We start from the raw sequence: 12,811 nt of genomic DNA, 5'->3' as shown, positions 1-12,811 counted from the left end.
TTTGTTTGAATGGAATTGCAAATCTGCTAGAACATTATTTGCACAGCTCTCTTCATGATTTTGTGATTTGAGGTATCATGTATACCTGTAGCACGGACAGTGTAGATATCTCTAAGTTACCTTTCTCCAGTCATAATTATATGGGTTCGTTCAAATTTTTAACTACAGTGTATGAGCAAATGCAAGTGACTCTTCAGGTAAAGGAAATGTACTTCTGTAAGAACAACACTTCCACCTTAAGGAAACACCTTCCTGTATTACAGCAGCATTATAGGAATAGCTGGATTAAAGACCCATAACCTCTTGTTTACATTTTTTTAATAATCAGTTTTACAAGAATGAATAAAAGTAGATACAAAAGATTAACTGATCTGAAAAACGTTTGGTCAGGAGTGTCATTATAAAGCTCATAAAATAAAGCTTAAAAACTGAGTGGATACAGTTCTAGATAAACATATCTTTGTCAAAATAAACATCTTAATATGTATGAGGCAATCCACTGAACATTCAACTTTGATTTGATCAAACGTAGTGCAATTTGTAACAAAACTGGACCCAAGACAGATATAAAAGACTATGAAATAACCAGAAATAGAGGTTCAAAACTGCGTACATATGTGGATTGAATTATACATAATTCAAAGAATTAAATCTCAAGAGCCCTACATCAAGAATCCTGGCTTCCTGAGGTGTACTGTGGGTAGAGTTTTGGATATTTGTTAACAGATTGTGATTATGTAACAACAAAAAAATATAAAAGGTGTATTGTGAAAGTATACAAGTGTGCATAGAGATCAGCGCATCTTAAAGATTGACACAAACTTCTGTAATGTACTAAATAAGTGAACTCTGCATATGGTTTGGTATAAGGTGTATTGCTTCAGTACAAGGACACTTTTTGAATCTTCTGAGTGCTTAGCTGAAGTCTCGGTTGGCCAGGACTAGCGGAGCCACCAGGGTCCAGAGGTACAGAGCCAGCCCCAGCCAACTCGAGCAGATCTTCACCCACACAGATGGCATGCTGGTTTTCATGGCTGCGTAGTCTGTTTCAGGTCTGAGAAGGAAAGAGAAAAAGAATGTCAAGAAATATTTATCACTAAATCCTCAATTTGTTTCAAATTAGCATCTATGCAGAGCTCTCTAAAACTCCCCAGCGGTATCGAGTGGAGCAGCTGAAGGCCGCTGGAGAAGTGGGCAGTGAGGATACTCTGTGAGACACTCACTGGTACCAGTTGGTCAGGGTCATCATGATGTAGAGGGAGGCCAGGAACAGAGAGAAATGGAAGAAGGAGTAGCTGTATGTGACGCTGTCCTCTTCGTTATCCAAAGCGCGTCTCACGCCGTCCTCAGAGATGTCCTCACTGGCATCGGTGGCCGCCAGCCCCTGAACTTCCTCTGTCTGCATCAGCTTATTCACCTGGCTATTGTTTGAGGAGCGAATGCTAGAAAAATACAAGAAGCAAAGATGTAAAAGATGACTTGGATAAAGTAATTTAAAAATAATTTTATTTCAAATATGAATTTGACGGCTAGCCAATATATTAAATATTTTCGATATATTGAATATGAATTTTATGCTGATATAAACTACCATTCAAAAGTTTGGGGTCATATGAGATTTATTTTTTATTTTTTTTTTGGAAAGAAACTAATACTTTTATTCAGCACAAAAATAAAATATGAAGCAGCAACTTGTTTTCAACATTAATAATGATAAATGTTTCTTGAGCAGCAAATCAACATATTCAAATTATTTATGAAGGATGTGACACCGGAGTAATGAAGCTGAAAATTCGGAAATAAACAAAATATTTTAAATTATATTAAGACAGAAACAGTTATTTTAAATTGTAATATATTTACAATATTACTATATTTTTGATCAAATAAATGTAGCCCTATAATGACTTTTAAAAACATTTTTAAAAATCTTACAAACCCCAAATTTTAAGCAGTAATGTAAAATAAAATATCATGAATATAGCATTCATCATGATCATTATGTTTCCAACAAATCAAGTCAGTAGACATAGCGAATATACATGCATATATATATATAAATTGTCATCGTAGGTGCATGTCCACTGTGAGAGACAGTGATCCAGAAATCACAATGTATGATTTTTAACTATTTATTTGTATGATACAGCTGCAAATAAGTATTTGAACACCTGTCTATCAGCTAGAATTCTGACCCTCAAAGACCTGTTAGTCTGCCTTTAAAATGTCCACCTCCACTCCATTTATTATCCTAAATTAGATGCACCTGTTTGAGGTCGTTAGCTGCATAAAGACACCTGTCCACCCCATACAATCAGTAAGAATCCAACTACTAACATGGCCAAGACCAAAGAGCTGTCCAAAGACACTAGAGACAAAATTGTACACCTCCACAAGGCTGGAAAGGGCTACGGGAAATTGCCAAGCAGCTTGGTGAAAAAAGGTCCACTGTTGGAGCAATCATTAGAAAATGGAAGAAGCTAAACATGACTGTCAATCTCCCTCGGACTGGGGCTCCATGCAAGATCTCACCTCGTGGGGTCTCAATGATCCTAAGAAAGGTGAGAAATCAGCCCAGAACTACACGGGAGGAGCTGGTCAATGACCTGAAAAGAGCTGGGACCACCGTTTCCAAGGTTACTGTTGGTAATACACTAAGGCGTCATGGTTTGAAATCATGCATGGCACGGAAGGTTCCCCTGCTTAAACCAGGCCTGACTTAAGTTTGCCAATGACCATTTGGATGATCCAGAGGAGTCATGGGAGAAAGTCATGTGGTCAGATGAGACCAAAATAGAACTTTTGGTCATAATTCCACTAAACGTGTTTGGAGGAAGAAGAATGATGAGTACCATCCAAGAACACCATCCCTACTGTGAAGCATGGGGTGGTAGCATCATGCTTTGGGGTGTTTTTCTGCACATGGGACAGGGCGACTGCACTGTATTAAGGAGAGGATGACCGGGGCCATGTATTGCGAGATTTTGGGGAACAACCTCCTTCCCTCAGTTAGAGCATTGAAGATGGGTCGAGGCTGGGTCTTCCAACATGACAATGACCAAGCACACAGCCAGGATAACCAAGGAGTGGCTCTGTAAGAAGCATATCAAGGTTCTGGCGTGGCCTAGCCAGTCTCAGACCTAAACCCAATAGAGAATCTTTGGAGGAGCTCAAAGCCAGAAACCTGACTGATCTAGAGAAGATCTGTGTGGAGGAGTGGGCCAAAATCCCTCCTGCAGTGTGTGCAAACCTGGTGAAAAACTACAGGAAACGTTTGACCTCTGTAATTGCAAACAAAGGCTACTGTACCAAATATTAACATTGATTTTCTCAGGTGTTCAAATACTTATTTGCAGCTGTATCATACAAATAAATAGTTAAAAAATCATACATTGTGATTTCTGTATTTTGTTTTTTTAAATTATGTCTCTCACAGTGGACATGCACCTACGATGAAAATTTCAGACCCCTCCATGATTTCTAAGTGGGAGAACTTGCAAAATAGCAGGGTGTTCAAATACTTATTTTCCTCACTGTATATATACACGCACACATTTTTTTTTCCCCCTTTCTTTCTAATTTAAGCCATTTCAACGCAAGTACACCAATAAACATTTGAAAAAAGAAAAGAAAAAAAAACTGAAATATTTTAAGATATACTGCTCAGCACAGCTAGTATTCATTTAGCTAACGATATTAAACCTTTCTCTGTCTGCTTCTGGCAGGGATGAGGATGATGGTAACCAGCTCACCTGGCATACAGTGTGCACAGGAGGAAGATGACCAGCCCCACAATGCTCTGGGCATCCCACCACTGTGTCTGGATGCCAGGGGCACTGGTGGGAGTGACTGCTGTCGGCCCGCCGCTGACCAGACTCAACAGACTCGGGTTACATTTACGATCTGTGCACAGACAAGAGCAATGCAACAAATGAGAAACAGGTTATTTATGAGCATAACATAGCATACAGTCTAAAACAGATAGTGATTCTGTTATTAATTTTACACATGCTACCTGGGCTATTAAGCACTGGTTGAGAGTTAAGCAGGGCCAATTAATGGGACCGTGACACAGAATTTCCATACTGCGCTCCACAGCAAAAAAGCCTCTTTAAAGTTTAATTGCATTATATCCCATTACATTTGGCCTGGAGGTTGCTGAGGTTTGTCATTTTTTCCATTCAAGCAGCTCCATGTGTTTATGTATGTCTTATTTCCCAGAATCCAATTATGTAAACAAACAACCTGCATCTGGAATTTTCCCATGTCTTTCCGAGAATTCCTTTGTTTTGGTAAAACTTTATCAGGCATTTGATTTTTTCAGTTTTGGTAACAAAATGTAGTTTGAGACAGCATACAGATTATTAACAGACTATCAGACAGACAATGATAGCAATGAAACTACCTTAAAAAGAGGACATTTATAATGTTACAAAAGATGCTTCAAATAAATGCTTTTCTTTTGAACAACAAGATCATATTTTCTACACAAATATGAAGCTGCACAACTGTTTTCTGCATTGATTTCCGAAGCATCATGTGACACTGAAGACAGGAGTAACAATGCTGAAAATTCAACTTTGATCAGAGGAATAAATTACATTTTACAATATATTATGGCAGAAAGCAGTTATTTTAGTGTCTAATAATATTTCACAATATTACAGTTATCACTCTATTTCTGAACAATGACATGCAGCTTTGTTGAGACTTCTTTAAAAAAAAAAAATCCAAACAGACCCCAAACTCTTGAATGGAAATGTACATAAAAATTAATGCTGGGCAATGATTAATCGCATCCAAAATAAAAGTTTTTTGTTTAAATAATTGAGTGTGTACTGTGTATATTTATTATGTATGTATGCATGTATATGTATATGTATATGTGTATGTGTATGTGTATGTGTATATATATATATATATATATATATACACACATATACATATACACATATACACACACACACACATACATACAATGAACAAAATTATAAGTGCAACACTTTTGTTTTTGCCCCCATTTTTCATGAGCTGAACTCAAAGATCTAAGACTTTTTCTATGTACACAAATTTTTCTATGTGCACATTTTAGAGTGGCCTTATATTGTGGCCAGCCTAAGGCACACCTGTGTAATAATCATGCTGTCTAATCAGCATCTTGATATGCTACACCTGTGAGGTGGATGTATCTCGGCAAAGGAGAAGTGCTCACTAACACAGATTTAGACAGATTTGTGAACAATATTTGAGAGAAATAGGCCTTTTGTGTACATAGAAAAAGTCTTAGATCTTTGAGTTCAGCTCATGAAAAATGGGGGCAAAAACAATATACACAGTACACATAAAAAAAACTTTTATTTTGGATGATTAATCGTTTCCCAGCACTAATAAAAAATAATTTCTGCAAACAATCACAGAAACAGGTGTCACTTGTTTCTGTGATGGCCTCCAAGACTCTTTCTCTCTTTGTTTGTCAGTCATTTTGCACATTCAAGTTTGTTGACATACCTTTGAAGGGTGAGGTTTTGAAGTTAGAAATTGTCTTTTAAAACAAAATATATTAGGCAAGTTCTCTAGTTATAAAAGTTTAAACAAAAACATACACCTAATTTTTTTGTGTGTATGTTTAACTTTGACTGCACTGTGTGTTAACCACCGTAATGTCAAATTCTTAAAATGTCAACTTTTTATTGTGCATATAAGCAGCCATTAACCTGACAGCGTTTTTTTTTTTTTCTGACATCTCTTTCAGAGATGAGGGTGCTTATGAACTAGATTCTTTCAGAGGTACAACAAAAAAAGCATTTAATGAAGTTCATCTCATATGGACATGTGATCAGTTTGTGAGACTCACTGGGGTTGTTGCTCATCGCAGACCATGTGAGATACATGGTGTAGAGAGAGATGAGAGACGCCTGGAGCAGACCAGAGCTCGGCTGAGCCTCCTGTAACACAGTTACCAACATGTAAATCATTCTGTCAGCTTATGTGGTGTGTGCAGATCTGATGGCATGCAAATGTTCACATTCTGACAGACTTGTCTGCTTTATCTTGTTTACATCCATTCAGACAGAAAAGCAAGAAAACAAGCGGAGCAAATGAGTGTGGAAATGACCTGCACTTTTGGAAGAATAGCCACCACAGACACAATGATGCAGAAGATGAGGTTGAGGCTGATGAAGGCTTTGTGCTCAGCGCAGTCGTCCGGCTGTGTGTAGAATATATAGAACAAAACCACAGCAGCAAAGGCACAGATGTAGAGCAGCAGTGTGAACGACAGCAGGGCTGTGGAGAAAAGGAATACAATTGTAGCCAACCACCTCATATTTGATACTTAATATACAATTATGTGGATTTTAGGTCAAAGAAAGACACCAAGTGAACAACAAATTGTCCCTCATGGACCCTTTCCACATTCCTCGGGTTCTCAAAAGTGGAAGTCTACATAGTAGGTAAACTTCTACACTTCTATGGTCAACTAATAGGCTATATTATTTTGCATTCCCATTTGCTTTAATAGCAAAGGACAAAACCACAGATCAGGTTTCTATGACTTTACAAAAAAGCAGAAAAAAAATATAGAGAGCAGGGGTGTTTCTAGTTTTTCATCAGTACTGAGACAAGTGTGCCCATATTTTGATGCTCTTTTGTTATGTTTTGGATATGAATTGTCTTTACCTGCAGCACAGAGCCATTTAAAAAACAGACAATAACAAACAGTTTTGTTTCCTACAATGAATTGTAGGTAAACATTCACCTTATCTACCACTCTTTTTGTTTTCTGTCTTATACAGTATCCCGTTACTACTGCCATTTAAAAGAAAATGTCTGGAAACTAATGAATCAAACTGACTGAATTAATCAAACCGAATAGAGAACAACCTCAGAACTTTTTCCAAACACGTTTGACCAATTAGATCAAAGCAGTGATTCATTTGCAAACCTGGCATCGCTTAGTTATGATTGAGAACAGCTGATAGAAAACCCACAACTTGACTGCTGAAATATTATGATGAAAATGCTGAAATATTAATCAAGAAAAGATTCTCAGGTCGATATACGTCAATCCCACTGACACATTAGGATTTATTAGTAATATACTAAAAAGGTAACACTTTAAATTAATGAAAACATATTCACTATTAGTGTTGCTGCTTATTGATAGTAAGGTAGTTGTAGTAGTTTTGTTTAGGTATTGAGTAGGGTTATGGGATCTAGTATACGGTCAGAATATGGCATTAATATATGCTTTTTAAGTACTAATAAACAGCCAATATGCAAGTAATATGCATGTTAAGGAGCAACTAGTTCAGGGTTTGGCAACCTTTTGGGCATGAAGTGCCATTTTTAATTTTTCTGGTTAACCACTGTGGCTCGTATGCGTTGTGGTCATGCAAATGGTTTTCCGGAGCCACATGCATCTGTAGACTAGTGCAGGTTAATTATCACACTTTAACAGTATTTATAGCTCCTAACAGGCTGTGTGCCTATGAGGAATGATTACCTCAAAATGTACGTCAATAGGCAGATTTCCCTATTGCTAGCATGCCATAGGTTGGTGACCCCTGAACTAGTTCATAGCGAGAACTGGTCCATAATCTAAAGTCATATATATATATATATAAAATGTATATGTATGCATGTGTATATACATAATGCATGTATGTATGTGTATACTTTGATAGATTTATCATGTTAATAACTGTGGAAGTGACAGTCTCTAAAAAGGCTCCACTGCTCGTCAAAGCTGCAGCTGCTTAGTAGAGAATGTTATACTAAATTGACAAAGATGGCTTATAATGCTTGTGACTTTAACATGACACCTGCTTTCAGCTCTTACCTTCATCAGTTTAACAGCTTAGTCATTCAGAAACAATGTTGCTGAACGTACCTGCATACCAGCATTTACTGTTCCCTTCCTCCGCGTTCTCCACCCACTTCTGGTTCCAGGTGTGAGCAAAATCCACCAACAGAATGAGCTGGATCAGAATGAAGATGAAGGACCCAACCACGCCGAAGTAGTACCACACTGCAACGGACAAAACGTAGGCTAAGTAAGACATCCATTCCTGACAATTGTTCCAGCTGTTCCTGACAACTGGGAGGGATTTCTCATTTTATAGAGACTGCACTCACAGAGAGCCATTTCTAGTCATTTACATTTACATTTAGAAGACACTTTTATCCAAAGCGACTTACAAATGAGGACAATAGAAGCAATAAAAACCAACAAAAGAGCAATAATATGCAAGTGCTATAACAAGTCAGTACATGTAGCAAGGTGTGGTGTTTTTTTTTTTTTTTTTTAAGAGTAGTAGATAGAATAGAAAATGAATAGGAAACACTAGTGTTAGAGTGTTTTTTTTATAATAAATAAAAAGAAAACAAGTAGACGGAATTGAAAAAGAACAGAGAAAGCTAGTGTTAGAGGTTTTTTAAAAATAACAACAGTAGAATAACTTGATTCACGAATGGCTATATTCACAGTGATTATACTTAATTCATATTTGATTAATACAAATCTGAGTTAAGGCTGCTCTGTGCCAGCTCAAAATACTGTGTAAGGACAGACAAAATATGCCTGCTCTCACACCTCAGTATGAAAGTATCCAGCTGTAATTGCTGTGCAATTGCATTTCTACCACCTCCGAGCCGTATTAAACAGTCTGTGTACGGACAGCTAAATGAAACTTCAGAAAGCACTTCTGTTACACCTTTACAGTGTGACTTTGGAAGACTTTTGCTCACAGTGTTAGTCAAGGAAATATTTAAAAGCTGAGACTTTTTAAGATCATTAACATTATGTTATTACTTTTAATTTTTTAGTTTTGGGATTAAGATTAATTACCAGACTTTTCAGGTATGGAAATCACAATTTTAATATTCCCTGAAATTTCTATGTTTTCAATGACAGTGGGAATCCTGGTGTATGTACGGGATTTATCAACACTTTTAAACATTCACGTAATCAGAGAAATACAGTATCAGATAAGTAAGTGGTCATTCACTGTTGTCTGTGATGCATGAGGAAGCATTAGTGTTTATTCTACAAATGTGATGTTGTCACATCAGGTGCAAACAGGGCCTATAAATGTCATTTGCTTGCATTCCCAACTGGCTGTACATGAGAAACTGCTATTCCTCCTGGGAACTACAGAGCACTGAAAAACAACCTACTAGTTGCGAATGTCAATAAAAAATCTAAATATTGAGAAAATCGCCTTTAAAGTAGACCAAATGAAGTTCTTAGCAATGCATATTACTAATCAAAAATGAAAAAAAAAAAAAATCAATAATTTTGACCCATACAGTTGGTTATTGCTACAAATATACTCGTGCTACCTATGACTGGTTTTGTGGTCACATTTATCAGCTGACGTACCTGTGTTGAACGATCCATCAGGAATGAAGAAAGCTCCCACTGTAAGAGCGACCAGAATCAAGAACTTGAAGAACCAGAAACTGAAAAACAACATACACAGTCACAATGGCATTGGTGATTACGTAAGACTTCCCGCACAAAGTAAAACTATTGTGCAAAAGGGAATTTTCCATATTTCAAAAACCCCAGCTTTCACCAGCAGAGGGCAGCACTGTTACAAACATTTTCAGAGAACGCCCTGACCATCATTTCAGTGGGAAAGATTACAGCTGGTACAGCAAATAGTAAACCTCTACCCGTTTTGAATCGAGGCTCGTGGATCCTTGCTGCTTCTCACACGGATCATGATGATGGAGAACAGGAAGAAGAAACAGGCCATAGCAAAACACATCCTGTAGACCGACTTATAGCCAACAATGATCTCACAGTTCACCTTCCCATGAACGCCAGGTATAGAAGAGCCTCCTTCACAAAAACCAGGAATCTGTTGATAAATTCAATTTAAAAATTAAAAAAAGTGCAGGTTTACACAGGGGTCACACAAATATAATATTTCTCTCTTTACATCTTGATCATACTGTGGTTGTTTATGTTTAAACTCATAAACATAAAAAATGTTTTGAAAAATTAAAATCTGAGATTATGAATACAAAACCACTAAATAAGCTTAACCTTGCTGCGTTTTCATAAAGCTACTAAAGTATAGCACAGATGAGAGAAAGTAAACAAACCAGCCAGCGAGCAGCTTGATACATTTAAAGGGGAAAACTATTTATTGTTAACTTGCTTTTCATGCAAGTATGCAAATATAAACATACAAAAATATTTTTGAATTAGTAGTCTAAGGTAATTTTCCCATAACCTGGAATATAGCCATGTCGACATCAAACAGAGCTGAAACATGAATTTATATTAGGCTTTGAAAACTGCAAAGTGGGGACTAATCTAATAATTTAATTATTAGTACAATAATTCTACTAATACTAATTTCAGAAGACCACTACACTGCCCTGGATCTACACTTAAAGTATATTTGACTTACAGTGGGTTTCAGAGAGTCAGAAATTCACATACATATCATTATTTAGAAATAACCTAGAAATAGAAATAGTGCAGAAATAATTATTTACACTACCTGTCAAAAGTTTGGAGTAATTAAGATTTTCTATTTTTTTTTTTTAAATAACTATGTTTTTGAAATAATAACTATGTTTTGTTACAATTTAAAATAACTGTTCTTATTGCACTTTTCTATCATGTGACTTCAGTGTCACGTGATCTTTCAGAAATCATTCAAATTATTATCTATTCTGAAAACAGTTTTTAGTTTAAGAGTTTTGTGGAAACTATGACACTTTTTTGGCTCTTCCCCAGAATCTGTTTGAATTTGATGAATAGCATTTACTGTTCAAGAGAACAGCATTTATTTGAAGGCAAAATATATAATATAAATGTATTTGCTGAACACAGCTTTGCATCACAGGAACACATTATTACTGTTTTCACAGCATTTAATCAAATAAACTGCAGTCTTGGTGAACACGAGACTTCTTCCAAAAATATATCTTAATTATACCAAATTAGTGACTAGTAGTGCAAATATTTAGAAAATAAAGATAGAAACTTATTTGTTTTGTTTATTTCCATGTTTGCTTTCAGATTAAAATGTCCCCAAATTTTAATTTCAGAGAGCAAATATTTCTCTTTAATAAAAACAACTTCTGATTCTGGTCTATATCTTTTCATTGTTTTGTTTTTTCCTCCCTCAGGCCAGAATCAAGATTGGAAAGCAAGAGAGAAGAAATGTGAGGGATAGCTAGTAAAGCACTCGGATTTCATCAAAAATATCTTAATTTGTGTTGCGAAGATGAACGAAGGTCTTATGGGTTTGGAACGACATGAGGGTGAGTAATTAATGACAGAATTTAAATGTTTGGGTGAACTGTCCCTTTAAGCACACCAGCTCTGCTGCGATGCCATGACCCCTGCACCAACGGTCTGTGTACCTTCTTCAGCTGAGTCTCTATGCCTGGCAGGATCATGATGATGGACACCATAGTGCCCAGCAGCAGGAAGAAGGAGAAGGCCAGGCGGGTCACGGTGGAGTTGTATGTAGAAGGACAGCATCCTGATAAAAGACATGGTGCAGAGCCACACAGACAAGACGCCTAAAGTGATGGGAAATACAGAAACACAATCAACACAGCAAATGCACACATTGCTCTGCACTACAGGGAGAACAACCTACTACATGTAACCCTGGACCACAAAACCAGTCATAAGGGAAGATTTCAATTGATGTATGGTTTGTTATGATCGGACAATATTTGGCTGAGATACAAATATTTGAAAATCTGAGGGTGCAAAAAAATCTAAATATTGAGAAAATCGCCTTTAAAGTTGTTCAAATGAAGTTCTTAGCAATGCATATTACTTATCAAAACTTAAGTTTTGATATATTTACAGTAGGAAATTTACAAAAAAATCTTAATACAACAATGATTTTTGGCATTTAAGAAAAATCGATCATTTTGACCCATACAATGTATTGTTGGCTATTGCTACAAATATACCTGTGCTACTTATGACTGCTTTTGTGGTCCAGGGTCACATATAGAGTAGCCTGGACCTCTATGTTAAACATTTATATTAAATAGTTCTGGTAAAATTGGAAATGTTTGGGCTGAAAAGGACTTGCGTGTGAAATCGGATGAAATCGTTAACTAAATCAGAAAGTCGAGAAACTTATAGCCTAGTAAGTGTTTTAAAGTAACGTTAAACGGTTTACAAATATGACATTATTAAGAGCAAACAAAGTATGAAAACATATAGAAATGCCGCCCTTGAGTCATTTATTTATGCTTTCTCAAAACTTTATAGTTTATTTACGTAAACAAAACGAGGAAACGGCCTCTACAGCGCATCTATGAACAAGTCGGTTATAAAAGTTTTTTGAAAAAAATGCGTTGCTGTCTTTAGCAGATGGAATTTGACAATATAAGACAAAACTGATTTCGGTCCAAGTAATATTTTAGACTTACGCAGCTCGCCAGCGAGCACAAGGCCATACAAGCACCCATAACGACGGAGAAAACACCGAAACTAACGCCAAAACACGGAAGTCAATCTTTCCACCTCATTCGAGTTTCTTATAAAACTCTAAAAAGTGAGCAATGATTGGCTGGGAGACGCATCGAGGGACTAACGGACCAATCAGACGGCGGTACAGAATAATCGCTGAAGTAACAAACCAATCAGATGATAGCCTGGCACCTGCGCCGATGGGTTTGGGTTTGGAGAGACAGCTTTAGTCCCTAGTCTTTGCTTATATCCACAGCTCAGTTTACGGTACTGCATTGCATTCGTATTTATGTTCTTGATAAACGATTCATGAGTCAGTAATTGTCTCTGACCTTTGATACACTCTAG

General features: G+C 36.7%; 1 protein-coding gene across 1 annotated transcript; it reads right to left on the bottom strand.

Annotated features, from left to right (window-relative positions):
- Nucleotides 1-301: 301 nt before the first annotated feature.
- Nucleotides 302-12,533, bottom strand: serinc2 (serine incorporator 2). The gene is made up of 10 exons (XM_058753229.1): nucleotides 12,424-12,533; nucleotides 11,389-11,550; nucleotides 9,679-9,866; nucleotides 9,383-9,462; nucleotides 7,892-8,029; nucleotides 6,116-6,285; nucleotides 5,855-5,945; nucleotides 3,753-3,903; nucleotides 1,224-1,442; nucleotides 302-1,054 (listed from the first exon to the last, which is right to left on the bottom strand). Exons 1-10 carry the CDS (start codon nucleotides 12,460-12,462, stop codon nucleotides 916-918), a joined length of 1,377 nt encoding a protein of 458 aa, XP_058609212.1. The 5' UTR covers nucleotides 12,463-12,533; the 3' UTR covers nucleotides 302-915.
- Between the last annotated feature and the right edge of the window lie 278 nt (nucleotides 12,534-12,811).

This window comes from Onychostoma macrolepis, chromosome 19 (genome assembly GCF_012432095.1).
Source record: "Onychostoma macrolepis isolate SWU-2019 chromosome 19, ASM1243209v1, whole genome shotgun sequence".
Classification (NCBI taxonomy): Eukaryota; Metazoa; Chordata; class Actinopteri; order Cypriniformes; family Cyprinidae; genus Onychostoma; species Onychostoma macrolepis.
Note: the sequence above shows the minus strand (reverse complement) of the source record. Positions and strands in the feature narration are given on the sequence as shown.